This window comes from Thermobia domestica, chromosome 7 (assembly GCF_964235325.1).
Source record: "Thermobia domestica chromosome 7, izTheDome1.hap1.1, whole genome shotgun sequence".
NCBI classification, from domain to species: domain Eukaryota; kingdom Metazoa; phylum Arthropoda; class Insecta; order Zygentoma; family Lepismatidae; genus Thermobia; species Thermobia domestica.
Window position 1 is genome coordinate 15,778,354 of NC_137460.1, and position 18,244 is coordinate 15,796,597.

An 18,244-nucleotide genomic window follows, 5' to 3' on the forward strand; every position below is an offset into this window, starting at 1 on the left:
AAAACAATATAGTGCATTGTTCATAACCATGTTGGGTAACCAAAGCAATCAATTCAAACATAAAACTCAATAGTGCTTTAATAGGCGATATATAGAAGGAATAAAGAAATTTCTGTCGCTTTTTTGTGGAGGTCTGTTTTCAATTATGGTCACCCTGTGAGTTGAATGTGAATGGAGATAGTTCGAGAAGGTCAGGTGTTCGTGTTGATATATCCAACATGCAACCTTCTTGTGGCAGCTCAGACCATAAACTTGCGTAAGGACAGAGTGAACATAGTATCTTTACAAAGCGTCATAAGAGCGTGTATGATGTACGAGTTCAAATTGGGGACAAGCGCCACTGCAGCGCGGCGAAGATATGCAAGGTTTTTGGTGAGTATGTCGTGACTACGCGGACAGTGGAGCCGTGGTTTAACAAGTTTAAGGATGGCAACGAAACACCCCAAGACGCATCACATGCCGGGAGACCAACACTTGTACAAAATGAATATCTTCAGGCAGCAATTAAGACGAACAGTGGCCAGACACGTGAGAAATTGGAACTATAATTCAGTGTGAGTTTAGAAACCATTTGCATCACCTACGTCAGCTTGGGAAGCATTACAAGTTGGGTCGGTGTTCTACATAGTTTGATTCCGGACCAGAAGGCAACGCGAGCAGACACCTGTGTTTCTTTGCCGTTTGATCCAAGGAAGGAGCAATTTCTGGACAGGGTGTTGACATGTGATGAGAAGTGGGTCCTGTACGATGTTCCACGGTGCTATCATCATTGGTTAGCATCCCATGAACCGGTTCTTAAAGAGCCAAAACCAGCATTGCACCAGAAGAAAGTCCTTTTCTGTGTTTGGGAGACTGCTCGCGGCATCGTGAACTGCTAAAAGCTGGTCAGTGTATCAATGCAACTGTGTACTTTCAGACGTTGAGCCATTTTCAAGAATTCAAAACTCTAGAGCCAGCACTTCTGATTTGCAAAGGTGTGCTCCTCTAACAGGACAACGCTAAGCCCCACGTCGCTACGATGACCCCAGTCACCATTCAACGCCTTGGATGGGAAATACTATTGCATCCGCCATACTCCGCAGACATTGCACCGTCCGATTTTAACCCTCTCCATTCCTTGGGGAATTACCCTAGAGGACGCCAGTTAAAATTCGTGGTAGAGGTACAAAATGCATTTGATACCTTCTTCGCTTCACGACCTACCAAGTTCTACAGCAATGCAATCCATGGCCTTTCAGAACGTTGACAGGTCGTCGATCCTGATGGGGACAAATTTGGTCTTCCAGGAAAGTCTTAGGTGACATAACGAAGTACGAATTTGTTGGTTGAAAAAGCGACAGAACTTTCTTGTTTATCTTTATATAAAACGGAAATCAATATTATTTTTTGTTACGTCATAAGTATAAAAAATTCAAGTATCTAGCAATAAGCGGTCAAATGGAAGAAAAAAGATTGTCTTATTGATCAGACAAGATGATTTAACAATTTACTGGGTGATTATATCCCTAACTCTGAAGAAAAAGAAGCGTGTAGTAAGGTATGTGATTAGGTTTATGTAATTGGAGGAGGATGTCTTTGTTGAACACTACAGTAAAGATTAATGAAAAATAATCTGAGGCAGATGTGAATAAGTTCTTTTTTAAATTCACCTTCTTCTTTAAATTCGACAAAATTATAAGGATGTATGGACCAACCTAAAGATGAAATTTTGCACGGTCTGTAGCAATAAAATACAATTAATAAGGCAGATAAATAGGAAAGAGTTTAAAATTAAAGGATGAGTCAAAGATAACCTAGGACAATTCGGCCGCGCATACCGTATACGATAACATACATATACATGTGTGTGACGAGGTAGTTTCGAGGTTCGATCCAGCACCTTCCCGTTTGTGAAAATAATTCATAGGTGTCTTAGGTTCAGTTCCTGATAGGGGTGGATTTCCGTTTGGAAGAACCAATACCTTTATCACATTCTAAGGTTGAATGATAAATACGCATGAATACAGAATATGATGTCCAACATCAATTTACGGATAAATGGCCACGCCAGCCCCTGAGGTGGTAGTGTGGAATGAGAATAAGGGAAGTAAAGTGGCCAATCCAGACGTTCGTAGGATAGTAAATTAAGGAACCAGGAACATTTAGTTTCATTTCTAAGTAACATATTCAACAAATTGAAATGGCGTTATTGACTTTCATTTAGTTAAAAAAAAAGGAAAACAGAAAAATATTTGTATTGAAATAAAAATTATGCTACCAAATTATTAGCATGCACACTGAATTATTTACTCAAAATATTAATTATTTTCAGTTGGGAGCACTACAAAAAATATATTTATATTAACTGTAAATTTATTTTTTTTAAAAAAGAAATGGGTTTAAAACTTTATATGCTTATTTCATCTACATGGTAAATATACACTTGAAATGCTAATACAAAAAAATATGATCAAATAATATTTTTTACTATAGCAATTCTTTTACTGAAGCTTCCTTATATTAACGTTACGCATATCTCAAGAACCTGATAAAGTTAGTTCACAAATCTTCCATAATTTTACCACTTTGCAGCAATTGCGCAGTTGCACATCTTTACTTATTGCATGTTCTAAGGAAATGATAGTACTGCCATGACTTAAGCATTGTTTTAATCCATTGGAAGCACTGAACTAAATAAATAAAAGTATTATACGTAGTGCGAATATAACTTTAAATCATAGTAGTAATATTCTTGAAAAATTAGGCGATCAAATACGGCGCTTGAGTGCTTCACGTGCTCAAGGCTTCTTGCTTCTTGTCCTGGGTTCTCACCGCTTCGCGTTTTAGCACTATTACCAAATCAGAGGGGGAAGTAAGAATTAAAGCAAAGCATAGTTCTTCACTGAACAACAACTGACGAAAGAGTTACAGAAGGCGATGACATAATCGATGAAGGAATTACATCTTTCTTTAATTTTACCACATATAGAACAGCTTAAGCTAATATATGCAGTTGAGACTTCTAGCTGTTCTTCAAGTATATGTATGCTCGGTTAAAGCTCCTGGCTGCACTTGTAAGAACTGCGTCTGACAGAAGCTGAATTTTATCTATATATACGAAGGCTGAATAAAATGTCCTATGGAGTATATAACGTTGATAACGTTATATAATAGCCATTGAAGAAGGGTGTTTCCTGCAGAAGTTCGAATAGCAACCAAGAGTCCTGGAGGTATCATTCCAAAATTTTCACTACACTAAATCAATTAAGACAACTTGCTTGAAGATCAAAGTTGCTTTTATCAATTGAATTCCATAATGTTAATTAACAAAGAAGTCTTCCGATGAAGGGTGAAAAAAGTAACGAAACGTAACGTCTATTCGAAATACTGTTTCGAAACGCGTAGGGCATTTGATACGACGTGCTTACCTCTGACCAATAAGACAAAGTTATTTTCTTATCTCGTTCATTCGCATAATTGCTCAATTTTTATACTTATGCCGCCACAAATTTCTTGTTCGCTCCCTCTCTAAAAGTGTCACAACAGAAATGCAAAATGCAAAACATTTTTGTGCTGGCATGTAAAGAAATTGATCTCATAACAATCATGTACAGTAAGTACACATTAATGACTCAAGATCATTATCATTAAAATATCGATGTGAAAAGAATGAAATGAACGAGAATAAAGCTTGATTAATAGAGAAAAGTGCATATGCTATTAAAAAGCTTTTATATTATTAGACTTAATATTAAAGAATTAAACATTTGAAAACCCGTTAGTTTTCAGTAATAAATATATTATTTAAACTGAGGTTCAAAGAAATAAACTTTAGCAACACTTAGTACAGAATAATCTATTGTATTTCTGCGTAATATGTATGTTATATGCAAAATTGGTACTGCATATCGTAGGATGGACAATTGGATTGGATACATCCTGCAAAGAATTTGTCTCCTTCATACTGCTATAGAAGGAAACCGAGGAATAGAAAGAACAAAACTGGTGGATGATTTGAAAAATATAAGAAAATATTGGGAGTTAAAAGAGGAAGCTGAAGATCGAGAAATGTGGAAGAAACATTTCCATGTCCAAACCAAAGTAAAAAAAATTAAAAGTGGCACACCATTAGCCCCAGGATTTTTCAAAAGACAGAATACTTAATAATAATAATAAACCATGTGCGTTCCTGGAGTGAAGTTTAATACGTACTCTCAGCAGTAATTACTCATCACGGCTGGAAACTATAAAGTTGGTATTGTGTTAAATTTAGATATTTTAGCGTTCAATTAGATACTAAAAAATCCACTAAACTGACTTCATAAAATATATATAACAACATATTTCGGGATTAACTTATGGATTAACTTTTGGGATACTAATGAAAAGAGTTCAAGATTTGAACCTGAAGTATCGACTGAAAATTAGCAATAGATATAACTCATCGCGCCTGGAACGTGTAAGGTTAATATTGAACACTTTAATATTTTAATGCCAATCAGAAATAAAGAATATACCAAAAAGTTTACAAACATATTCCATATTTAAAACTAAGCAACAAAACATCCAGGTAGCTCTGGTTGCAATATAAATTAAGTAACAAATATTGAAACGAAGAACTTGCGAATACAGAAGTTTATTGTTTACGTCAATTTAAAGCTTTCTCTTTGGTCTTTTAAGTTAACATGTCTTTGAAAATACGTAAGTTTATATGTCAGGAATACCTCTGGATTTTTTAGGCGAGCCGTATATGGGAGACAATGTAAGTTAATGAAATTCCACCGAAGATACACTCACCACTTCCCACCACATTTCTCCAAGCACACTATGTACTTTAACCCTCTATGAACTACTATGACCTATTGCTCTTCTTATACTATCCCTATCCCTCTATGATCCACTGTGGACCACCGTTACTTACTCTGGTCGACGCCTAAGTAACATTTGATGAAAAAGAGCATATATATGTTAACACTAATTAGATGTATTTTATTTAGCTAAATGTAATATATGATTGAATTGAATTTTACATAGTTAAAGGAAGAAAACACAGAGAACATTTTAATTTAGTTTTCATTCAGAGTGTGATTCCCTACGGTTAATCCCCCAATGTCCACTTCCTCTACAGTAACAGTAGATCAGACTATTACGATATAAGCATGGTTGAATATTTGTTATACCTAGCCTAAACGTAAGGGAGACAAAACTGCCTGAAGCGAAGTTCTAATGATGCTAAAATGAGGAAATCATCTCTTACACAAGTCAGACATTATATCTGAAAGTCTTAGATAATTTTGAACCTATTTGGTTCTCTTTTAAATCTCCCACCTTCCATCATATGTCCCTTGTGTTATTTCTCGCCCTAGGCATAAATCTCTTGGATACCCTTGATAGTTGTAACCTTTGTCTTGAAAAATGTCTGCACATAAACCTCATATATCTCTTCTCATTTTGATCCATAGAGAACTGACATTCTTCCCATGTACAAGAGAATACAGATAAGCATTACCTATCCAATTATACAATCTACTTACAGTAAGTAAAGGTTAAGGAACAGATTTCCAATAAATATTCTTTAAAGCACCAGTTAATTTCTCACTTTCTTGAAGATCTTACATTTGAGTTACTCAATTCCTTACTGGCAATCACTCCCAAAATCTAACACTTAACTATTTCATAAACGAACCACAGCACACATTACCCTAATAGAGTGTTTCCCTAGCATTGATTTAAACAATTGTAAAGCACCGTTTGCAAAGATTATCATTAAACCATGATGTAACGAAGTATCATTGAACACTAATCAAAAACATCTTAAGTTATAATTTGATAATGATATTTCGTTATAGACCAAGTATTTCTGTCTTGACGTAAGGAAAACGAAGTATCAAAGCAAGGTACGTGTTTTTTTGGAGAAGTAAAAGCAACAGAATAGTAAAATGAATTATTCACGGACTTTAGTGCTATCGGATCCTTTCTACTCTAATCGAATTATAATTCTTTTAGATTCTTAATTTTTAAGCAAATTGCTTGTCAACATTTATGTGTAACATGGACATTTTTAAGTTTAACGCCCCACGAAAATCCACCCAGGATAAGGGAGAGGATGGGGTTAGATGCATGGCAATAGCAATGGTGGAATGAGGAAAGTAGGAGGCACAGAACTCCGAGACACCCAAGCAAATGATGTTCCTACATCACAAAGATTACTTGTCGGGATTTTGGGATCGAACCAGGGACTCCCGAAAAAGAGGTCATCACTCTACTAGTGGCCACCATGGCCCCGGGACATGATCAGTATTAACAAAACACAACAGGGGAACGCATTCGTTAAGAGAAAAGATTATTTTGCAAATATCGTACAAAAGTAGTAAGAAAAGCTTTTTTTTTTATCTATAGGCATTGCTCACGAAACAAGGCCATATCGTCGTTTAAGATATATAACCTCATATGTCCAACTTTCATGATTTTGAGCTTTCGACTTAAACCTAATGAAAAACTAATGCTTCGTGTTCTACCAAACTCTCTCACATTCCAGATATAGATTGCTGAGAAATAATCGATTATAGTCTTGGTTTTCATATCGATTGTTGAAAATTCGTGGTGATAAGTCGTATGGCAACGTGCTCAATTTATTATAGACATTTATGTTGGGATGTGAGATGCTGCATTAGAGTTTACGACATATAATGCACTTTTTAGACGAACTGAAATATTAATATTGTGAACAGATGTAGTCAAGTTATTTTCGATTCTTCAAAAATAAGCAAGTTGGACATAAGAGGCATTACGCCTTAAACGACGATATGATGGGACCCATCATCACAAGATATAAACTTCGGAGATATGAACGTTCAGCATAAAGTGAATTAAGCCATATATTAAACTATATACAAAAGCTGAATGTCAGTTTGGTCTAATAGCAGTTTGTTCGGGTTAAAACAAACATCAAAATTTGAACAATCACAATAAGTGAAACGGTTCCCTAAAGTTAACAAATAATAATAATATTAATAATAATAATAGTAAACAAACAAATATGATACTTTCTTGGGGGATCCAAATTTGACATTCTTATTAACTAGTATGATTCTGTATAACAATATGTTACAGTTTGAAATACAAAAAATAAATAAATACAAAACTTTGAGGTTTTGTATCATGAAAATATTTTGAGTGATAGTGAAAATTATAGATAAGGCCGTGAGTTAATTTTACCAGTAATAGACAAAATATTACCGAATTCTATGCAGACAAAACAAATATACTTCCTGTTGCAATTAGTGCTTCAGAAGACCACTATTAGTCTTTACTATATATGAAAATGGGTTACACGTTGTTTAAAGTATTACTGAGTGAACGCTTTATATGAGCACTTTTTATAAGAATTTTTGATGACATTACTAGGAACTGCGTTAGTGCTCATCCTAACACTCCAGGCTTGCTGCAAGGAGAAGGTTTATAGTGATTTACCGTTACGGTTTGATACTTTTTCCACTACCGAGTTGTCTCACCTCTTACAAAGCTAAGCATTCGGTTGTGTTTTTTTGTGTGCTTAAATGTTTCCGATTCATTAACTCACTATATGGTAAGGGAAAGAAGTATTTAACTAAGTATTGCAAGTGTTGAAAAGAAATATTAATGCAGATTTCACCCTGATGAAATAATTGCATTTAAACGTACCTGAGGGCCTCAGCATTGATACCTGCTTCTTGATTATCGCTTTCTTGAATGTCCACTTCGTGATTGTTCATATCTCCAAAAGTGGCAGTGATGGTACTGCTTGGCTCTTCCGTGCTGTTTGTAAAATCGGAGGATTTTAGGTTGATGTTACTGTGAAAACGTGCGGCAAGTTCTTCACCTGTTGATAAACACTTGACAAAACATATTCCTCTCGAATTTAGTTCCAAATCTAATATTGCTCCATTCTCATTACTTTCTGAAGCGATAGTCTCTCCTTCCATTTCACTTTCCTCTTCCTTACATCCCAAAGGTATTGTAAGAGGATCTTTAAGATCATTAGTGCTACTAGCACATACTTCGTAATTACATTCCTCAAACGGCTCGCTTTCTGCTTTCACTTCAGCTTTAATAGAAACATTTTCCATTTCCATTTCGATTTTATTAGAAGTAAAGTTGAAATAGTGAAAAGACATTTCATGAACACAAAAAACGTCCAAGTTGGAGATTTGAACATTCAGTAATTGATGTTAAAGGAAACCAAACAAATCTGAAATAAGAAAAGTATTATTCATTTTAACAAAATTTCTGAGGCGAGCCGGGAGTACCATTTCAGTAACGTTCAGTACCATTTCAATTAAATTGAGTTAGTAAGAGGAATGGTTTGGGATCAGACTAGGGGTATAAAAGGTACTGAAACAAGTATTTTAAAGTATTCGAAACTTTGTTAAAACTCATACCAATTGTCGAGATAATACCAAAAATACCGAACTATATAGAAATATGGAAATATTGGTCAATATCTGATTGTTTAATTTACTTTATCGCTTGCCAAAGCAAAACCGAACATATTTTTCTTCTATTTTACACACAAGTTTTTTTTATAGCCCTATATTATATTTCATATACATAATTATCTTTCTTTTTGATATACATAGCTACATTTTATGAAAGTAAGATTCATGGTTTTATCTGTTGTACTTTTAAATAACACAGTCTCTCTTTCTCAATTCTTAAACTACGATCAGTGTTGCATGCGGATAGAAAACGCCGAAAACAAATCTCTTCTATATAGGCTTACATTACTAAAATAAATTATGAAAAGAAGTGGTATACAAATTTTCCACTTAAAAGTGGATAACATTTTTAAGACGTACTGTAACATTTTAAAGATAGACCTAATTGTTCCCTCCAGTATTTTGTCTTTATCCAAATACATGTAGCGCAAGCAACTTGTAGCGAAATTTATTATGATGTTTTTTCGCATGCTTTAATTTGCAGGTATTGTCTTTTTTCAGTATTTTTGGTGTTCCAGTAATTAGTTGTCTCCCGATTTATGATATTTCTTGGTTGTATTGATGTATAGCATCGATTTTAGTACCAGTAATATGAAACATGGAACTACTGGTTAAGGTTGGATCCTAACAACTCGAGTACTTACGAAAAATGAACGGATCTTTCGCGCAGAAGGCGCTCGGTTCAATCAAAGAGCATAGAGAGAGCTTTTATGTAGTGTTGGAATGGGGGATATACAAACTTAGTCCACTTATAGTCCATTGAGCGCGGTGGCGCAATGGTAGATCATTAGATCATTTATCTTTTACGCATGGTGTATTCCGTTCCACCTCAACTCGCAGCAAGTTAGTGGATAAACATCGTGTGCGAGTTTTCTTAGGGTTCTCATGTTTACTCCTACTTTCTTCATTCCTCCATTTTATTCATTTCCCATCATCATCCTCTCCTTTAGCCTAGCGGGCATTATCGTGCGACATAAGACTTAAATATTTCAATCCATTATTTTATAAACAAGCACATCTCTACCTTAAATTAACGAATGAATGAACGTAGTATTTTTTGGGATAATATTTAGTATATCTTAAAGTTTTGCAACACATATGACATTTTGCCTGTGCCATAAAAGTCAATATAAAAAAACAACATTTTCAACAAAAATTATGTGATTCTATCATTAAATGTTTCTAATGATATAATTAGATCATTTCTAAAAATAGCTTCTTTCTTTTCCACTCTAGTCAAAACTGTGGATAAAACTCCTCGGGACCAAAAGAAAGAGTGCTTCAAAATGAATTTTCCAGTGTTTTAGTTATTGCAAAATTATAATAGAAGCATATAAAGTTATAGTTAATCGTATTCCAAATAACCAAAACGCTTAAATCTGTGAAAATGAATAAATGTGATTTTCTCTCTTAATAGCATAATACTTTATATAATATGGTTGGTTTCGTTAATACAAAAAGATCAGTGGAAATACATCATTTACAATAATTATTATGAAATTACTTTGCAGTAAAAATAAACGCACACTCACACACACAAATCGTAAAGATATCCTAGTAGCGGCTGAGCGAAGAAAAACATGGCTGGGTATACGCAGTTTTGTCATCATGGTGTAAATTATAGTACCTTCTTTTTTCATCAATTCATTGGAAGGAGTTTCTTCTGAAATAAAAGGAAAGTCACTGTAGGTTAATACTACTGTCGTAACTGGATAAATATTTGTGGTTCACATTAATATAGTGCCGGATAATAAATCGTGCATCCGCGACGGGAACTTATAGAAAAGGGGCTAATAATAAAATAAAAAAGAAAAAATAAGTACAGTGATTATATATAATAAAAATGTGAAATATTGAACGTATTTTCATGTGTTAGTGCCATTGTATTTTTGTGTAATTTTTGGTAAGTGAATAATAATATACGTCTCTATATATTTATTAATAATACAATTTCCTTTACAGCTTCCTAAGGTAATAATTGCAAAGTGAAATACATAGTTAATTGATAATTATTGCATTGTTGTATTTAGTGTTGTGTAGGTACAAGGTATTAACCTTTCGTTTACTAGATATTACTTGAACAAAGAGTTGTTCTTAGCATTATTAGTGACTATAGTTTCATTACGTCCAGCGACCCGTAACTTTTGGACCGTAAAAGCCTAACCATAATAACCTTAAACCGTTATCGAGCGTTCAACAGGACACGAACCCAGGACTGTTATATATGGCTAAGCTTTCACACGGACCCATGGGACACGAAATCAAAACTTATATATGGCTGTCTTTCGAACAGGAACGCAAATATAAAATTGTATGCTAGTAAAGGTGTCGGCCACCGCTGATCTAGGCATAATTAAACTTTTGCAGTGCCAATTTTATTTCTTTCCTTTGAAAATTTTCATTTATTCGTTGGCAACCATGTCGATTTCAGAAAGAGTGACAATAATGCAAGAAATGTTCAAAGGTAAGGATTATAATAAAATATGAAAAAAAAATATGAAAATGCCCAAAAGTTTACTACTTTATCTGGAAGAGAATACGCATTAGGGTTACACAAAGAAACTAATCTAGTTAGAATTAATGTCAAGAAGCCAGTAGAGAATTCACTTCTCAAAATGAATAATTCGCGTATGTCTAAAAGTGTAAGAAACATTGCTAACGAATGTTTTGAAAGAATACCATTCGAGTTTGTTAGTCAGTATCATATATTTCAAGATATAATTTCGCAACAAATGCACTGACAAACGTATCGTTTTAAAACGTGTTCTTGTAGAACCCTAGCTACTGGTTATTAAACAAGCTGAAATACAAAAATTACATGTCAAATTTGAAGAAGTTAAAGAAATATGTGAATCGCGGTTTAAATTCCCATCTATAGATAGTGTAAAGGTAACTGAAAACAAAGGTTTGGAAAAATCTAGCATATTACAGCCAGTTTTTACGCATTAACTACCTGTTGAAACCTTCGAAGTTAGGGATGAACAAAACAAGTTTAAATCAGATCTGGAAATATTGCTTCAAGTAATCGAGGATTTGTCAATAAATGTAGACGGAAAATTTGAAAAGTCTAATGCAGAGAAGCAGAAGAAAAGTCTAATGCAGAGTGAAAAGGCTAATGCAGAAGTTAAAGGTAGTTGAGGAAAATGTCATTAAATCTAAAGTGGAATTACAAAAAAGGTTACAAAAAAATGATACAAGACTAAGGTAGATTTTGTATTTACTAGTGACAAATTTACGGAAGAATTAGGAATTTACGAACTACCGTTGAAAACAAACTAGTTGTTGAAGTAGGTCATGTTGAAGAAATATGCGAAAAACAGTCGAAATGGTAAATGTAGTGTTAAAATAAATTATGTTGCTAAATAATTACAAGGCAATGAAAACTAAATACCTGTACTAAGAGTGTGGATAATTATAAGTTATTTGTTGTTACTCAAGAGGTAGAAAGTACACCCACCTCTTCAATTTTATTGAAAACTGTAAATGCAGGTAGAGCTAAAGAAAGGGCGAGTAAATTGTTGATGTGTCTCGCAAGAGTGCGGCCTTAAAGGCCACAGACTTTACGAATATATGTTTTTCAATAAAATACTCACTTATCATTATGAAACGTGTGTATTTCATGTGATATAGCTAATATGACAGAGGAAAGTATTCGTGTCGACTCTGAAACAAAGAAAAATGTTTGTATAGCCTCACCACCTGTTTGTAGCCTGCTTGTAAGTTAAAGGTCAACTAAGATAATATTTGGGAGAGGAAAAAGTAAGTACAATGGCAGTGAAATTGCATGTGCACAGAATTATCCATTAGGAAAGATTTTAGTTATTGTTCTTGCCATTGATAAAGTGACTTACATGGTACCTACTGTCAAAGAGAGGTCACATATTAAAGTTATGCATCCTGTCGAGTTTTACAATAGAATGAACAAAATACAATTGAAATATTTTGCTAATCAAAAACTAGGATATAATTTCTTAGTAGAATATGTTCAAAGATTGAAAACTGAACGTAAATTTTCCGAAAAGGCTAAAAATAATAGTAATGCTTGCAAAAAGGCTCTGAAAATTAATAAAGGTGTCATAAATATGAAAGAGAAACGAACTACGGAAGTTAAATTAACTTTAAGGACACCAACTACGGAAGTTCAACCTCAACTTCACTATTCTAAAAGTAAGTAAAAGTAATGTAAACTAAGAATTATAAGAATGCAAGAATTTTATCAAGAACCTCTTTTGCGTACCAAAAGTAAAATCTTTCTTGTTATACCGAGTAAATCGAAATTTTTAAAAGAATGCATGAGTTGTGAAAAATATGGATTATGTAATCTGTTATTTAAGAAGTCAAGTAGATTTTAACCTAAGAGGGATAATGGAGGCACTTATACTGCTTTTTCTATGAAGTGTTTTCGTGCTCAATTTCATTTAGGGAAAAACCACAATAAAAAATTAGTGAAATTTAATTATAGATCAGCTGTTTGTCATGCGCAAGTGCGTGTAGGTGGAGTGAAAGAATTCATAGCACGTAGTATGCAAGTGAAGCTAAAATACGTAACGTCATGTACATGTAATATTAAAGATCCCAGTGCAGATTTACAATCTCTCAGCAAGCTAAACCTTCACCACAGGCCTACCAAAGAAAACTTCAAATATTTGCGTGTCAAATGTAGAAAATTGTTGCAAATTAACATAGTTGTTATTTACACACAGTGTGGAAGATAATTCGTAAATTTTGCTTACAATTTTCGAAGGAAAACAAATGGAGAAATTTGTTATGAAATGCGCCCGTGTTGGTGATGGATATTTCATATGACATAATCAACCAGATTGCGTGTATATGAGAACGACTATGCAATATTTACGATTCAAGGATAAATCTTAATGCAAATAGTTTTTTTTAGTGTTCAAAATAAATACATTTCAAAATATGCTACAAAAATAGTTTGCAGTTTTTAAAAGGTAATTATTTAGTTTTTCTAAAATTATTTTATGCATTTTATGAGATACTATAACAGTTGCTGCATAGATAGAAAATAATTTAATTGTAAAAAGATCATCAATGTGTAAATATGTGACAAAGTTGCTTAGTTGTTAATGTCTGTAACAAAAACGCATGTTTCTTATTGTACTTACATCTGACATTTGAAGGAGGCTATAACTGGATTAATATTTGTGGTTCATATTAATAGTGTCAGAAAATAAATCGTGCATCCGCGACGCGAACTAATCAGAAAAAGGGGCTAATAAATAAAAAAGTAAAATAATTACAGTTATACATATATATATAATAAAAATGTGAAATAAATAAAGTATTTTCTTGTGTTAGTGTCATTGTATTTCTGTATAACTTTTGTAGTTTCACCCATAATATAAGCTTCTATATATTAAATAAATTTTTACTAATAATATAATCTCCTTTAGAGCTCCCTTAGGTAACAATTGCAAAGTGAAATACCTAGTTAACTGATAATTATTGCATTGCTGTGTTTAGCGTTGCACAGGCACAAGATATTAACTTTTTGGGTACTAGACTGAACTTGAACAATGAGGTTTTCTTAGCAATATTAGTGACTATAGTTTAATTACGTCCAGCGACCCGTATCACTCTGACCGTAAAAGCCTAACAATAATGACTATAAACCGTTATCAACCACATGCCCACAACAGGACACAAACACAGGAGTAAGCTCGCACAGGGTTCCACGGGACACGTACCAAGAACTTTTATAAGCTACGCATTTATGACAATTTTTTTCATTCACGTTATCTACGCGTATACCCACTATCGCTGATGCGTCTGCTCCCTACGGAAGTACCCTTCACTATCTTCGGCGCCCTGTGTGCTCCTGCTCTAACTTGGTTGGATAACGTTTTCTTTTTGTGGCCACCTAGCGCAAGTTGGTTCGTTTAATGCACTACTTTATATACTACACTTTCAACTGTATTTCAAACAATAATCACTACCTAGTGAACGAGGGTCACAATCTAGTATTTTGAGGGATAAAGTAAATAATATTCACTCTTTTTTTGTTATTATTTTCGTGTGGTTCAGGAATACAGAAGTAATGCTATTGTTAATATTGAACCCAGTATTATCACGCAAGTTGTTACCAAGTATTTATTTAAAAATTATTCCTGGTAGATCCCGGTTATTGCATCTATACGGAGAAGGTTACTGCAATTTATATAAACTCACGTTGGCATACTTCTTTTCCCTGAAAACAGGAAGTTTTACTTTACGGATACATAATATAAGTAGTGGCAGTAGTAGGAACAGGTTAGAGAGGGGTGTAGCCAAGGAGCTTTTTCACGTGTGCACCCACTATTAATCGGTGGTCCACGAGGAAGAGAACTTTGCGTCGTTGACACTGGCGAACTTCAAATGCACGAAGCATCCTGGATCTCGGAAGAAAAGACCGATGTTATTTCTTTAGATCCTGTTTTAACTGCATCTTCCGCAGTACTTTCTCCTTGCCAATCGCCAGTGACCTAAAATGATGGGTGCGATTCCCTTAGGGAAACTACAGTAGCTTTGAATAATTAGGATTGGTTAATTAAACAACCTTATGGGGTTAAAATATAATTACAGGTCTACTATTTTTTAATACTTTTATTTGTTGGCGAAAAACGCTACAAATATATTCACAATAATACAAGCATTTTGTAATAAAAAGTTCTACCATCAGAAACAGTTTTTTTCTATTGTAATAACCCCCAAAATAATCCAAATTGGTGAAAAAACTAAAATTAAAAAGTGTAATGCAACAAAGTTGAACAGGTTCGGCCTTGCGTTACGAAGTTTGACAAAGAGGAGAAGGGGGTAAAAATTTGTCAAAAATAGCGTTACGAAATATGTGGAGTGCCCCTAAAACAGTACATGAGATATAGCTTTTAATAAAAGTATGGTTTTGTTTTAGTGACGAATAATAAATAAATATTTTTGTCAGGAAATTTTAAAGAAATTAAGTGAAATTCAAAGAAAATCAGTCTTATGAAGATACAAGGGCTTAAACTAAAATAAATAAATATTTTTGTCAGGAAATTTTAAAGAAATTAAGTGAAATTCAAAGAAAATCAGTCTTATGAAGATACAAGGGCTTAAACTAAAATAGCTATGCAGAAAGGTATAACGTTTGGCGGTGACAGTAGTCATTGGTTAAACATAATAAAAACTACTTGGAATATAAGTTATGGAGAAAAATGGAATAATAATAATAATAATAATAATAATAATAATAATAATAATAATAATAATAATAATAATAATAATAATAGTAAGCTAAAAACCAGCTTTTTAGTTTTCCGAAAGGAAACTAAAATTTTCCGTTTTTACCAGGCTTCAAGAGCACTAACTGCAACACAATTCCTTTGGCTTTGTACATTGTAGCTGCCCTCCTCCTAGAAAACGACGGGCCCCTCCTACTTAAAACTGCTGGCAACACCTCTGGGGTTAGAACCCCCGCAGGGTTTCGTTTCGTTCTGTTCTGGACAAAAAATGAGCAAATTAAAGACTTCCCAATTTTTCTCGTACATTTTACAATCTGTGGATCCGTATTATAAAACTACACCGAAATAAGTACCTCAGACGTACATTTTATAGGTAATAAATGTAAAACTGTTTTATGCATATTTTACAAGGAGGATTCTTGATATTAAAACCAAAGTCTTCGGGTGATAATGGTTCCTATGACTGGTAGTTGTTTTTATAAACTTTACACTCAACACTCCTGCCCCTCGCTATCTTGTCTTCTCATGATACCATTCTCGGTCTGATACGCCAGTGCACCAGCTATCGATTCATGTGTGCTACAGTTGCAATAATGGCTTATGTGTACGTCACACGCACGAATTATTATTTAGATAATAATGAAATAGTTAGGCACAAGTACTTTCCGTTTACGGAAAAACGAAAAACCTCATACTTTTGGGAATTATTCATTTACTATATAGCTTTCTAAAAAGTATGTAATATACCAACTTTTAATTACTTAATGAGTCATTGAAGAGAAAAGAATAACGTACCAGTATTCAGCTGTGGTGTTTGTTTTCGTCGGTTTGTTTGTATTCACGACTAGTGATTTTCAAATGTTTGAGGTGAGTGGATTAGTACCAGGTCAAGCGTTATTGCTTAGCGGTTTTTGTGCCGAGAAAGTAAAATTTGGGCGTCATTCCGCAGTGATTTATTGGATAGAAAGCAAATTTTACGTTTGATTGTTTAGTTGCGTTTGATTCAGGTAATTTGCATGCGAATTGTAATACTTGGGATTAGTTAAGAATATAAGAAGAAGAGAAACAATACTTCTGTGTACTTACTTGTTAAATTACTTTTTTCTGGTCTTTTATTCGGTACTCCGTTTTGACCCGTGACACATCCAATTGTGAGGTCGAATGAAAAATATTTGCTTCTTCTGCTTTGTCCGTCGATTGGATCGTCCGAATAGGGTAATTGGGCTCGTATTTTCCTCTCGGCCCCTGGGTTCTTTCTTAAGGGTTCCAGTTGCCGGAGTACATCTATTAGCAGGTCCGGGTGTACACCGTTCACGTAGCCGAAAGTGGCAAGGACCATTCACTCCCGATAGTTGAGATTGCTCCTCTAGAAGGCTTTTCTGATGAATTGAGGAAATTTTCGCGCTGAACCGATCACGTCCTGTAATTCCAACCATAGGTTTGGTCTTGTAGGAGGTGCGATTGCTACTGAACAGTGTCGGCGAATGGAACTTGTAAATGGGTCTGCCTGCTTGCCTTTATTTGTCCGCTAGAGGTGTTGAAAGAAATTACACGTTCGTAAACTTGGCGACTCCACTTAACGCATTAACGATAAAATTAATGCCAATCATTATTGCATCTTTAGTGCTTCTTAGTGCAGCAACCCCTAACGTTAGTAGTTCATTAGTGTACTTGCTGCAAGTAAAAAAACTTAGGCTTGCTTCCAAATTGACGCCTGCCCCCACTTTAAGGACTAACGAAATAATTAGTGCCATTCGTTAGTGCATCATTGGTGCTTCTTAGTGCACTAACCGCTAACGTTAGTGTTTCAGTATTGCAGGTTCTAGAGCCAAAGCAATGGTCCACGCTGATCTCTCCATACTATACACTAATGAAAAAATTCGTGCCATTCCTTTGTGCATCTTTTGTGCTTTTACTAAATACTAGCTGCTTCGATAGTGCTTCACTAATAGTGTAGATATAGCCAATTATACGTCACGAAATTCCTTAAGAAATACATGGGTAAATTTTCATTGTGTGAAATTTCCGGCAAATTCAAAAGCACTAATGACCTCTTATAGTGCAATTGTTAGTGCATATTTAGTGTTTTTAGTGCACCAGCCCCTAACGTTTGTTCTTTATTAGTGTCGATGCAACAAGTGAAAAACCTTTGGTGTCAGCGTGATCTTGGTCATTTTAAGTACTGACGAAGAAATTAGTTTTTTTGTTAGTGCATCGTTAGTGCTTTTAGAAAACACTTATTGTTTCGTGAATGCTTCACTATTAGTGTAGGTATAGCGAATTTTAAGTTCTAAAACCCCCATAAGAAATACATGAGGAATTTTTTCATAGCGTCAAATTCCCTCCAAATTCAAAAGCACTAACGATCTCTTCTATTTTAATCGTTAGTGCATTGTTAATGCTTCTTAGTGAAGCACCCAAGAACGTTAGTCCTTTTTCACTGTAGATGCTACAAGTAAAAAAAAAAAAACTTTGGGGAGCCTAGTTCACGCTGCCTCCACTTCAAGCAGTAACGAAAAATCTGTGACTTCATTAGTGCGTCGTTAATGCTTCTTAGTGCGCCAACCA

At 34.3% G+C, this 18,244-nt stretch overlaps 1 protein-coding gene across 1 annotated transcript in view; it reads right to left on the bottom strand.

Moving 5' to 3' along the window:
- Positions 1-16,195, bottom strand: part of LOC145689863 (uncharacterized) — a 47,794-nt gene extending 31,599 nt beyond the window's left edge. The window contains exons 1-3 of the mRNA XM_081764132.1: positions 16,041-16,195; positions 9,989-10,119; positions 7,663-8,209 (exon numbers count right to left, since the gene is read on the bottom strand). Of these exons, the coding sequence (XP_081620258.1) occupies positions 7,663-8,135 (473 nt within the window). The 5' untranslated portion in view covers positions 8,136-8,209; positions 9,989-10,119; positions 16,041-16,195. The remainder of the gene's footprint in view (positions 1-7,662; positions 8,210-9,988; positions 10,120-16,040) is intronic.
- Between the last annotated feature and the right edge of the window lie 2,049 nt (positions 16,196-18,244).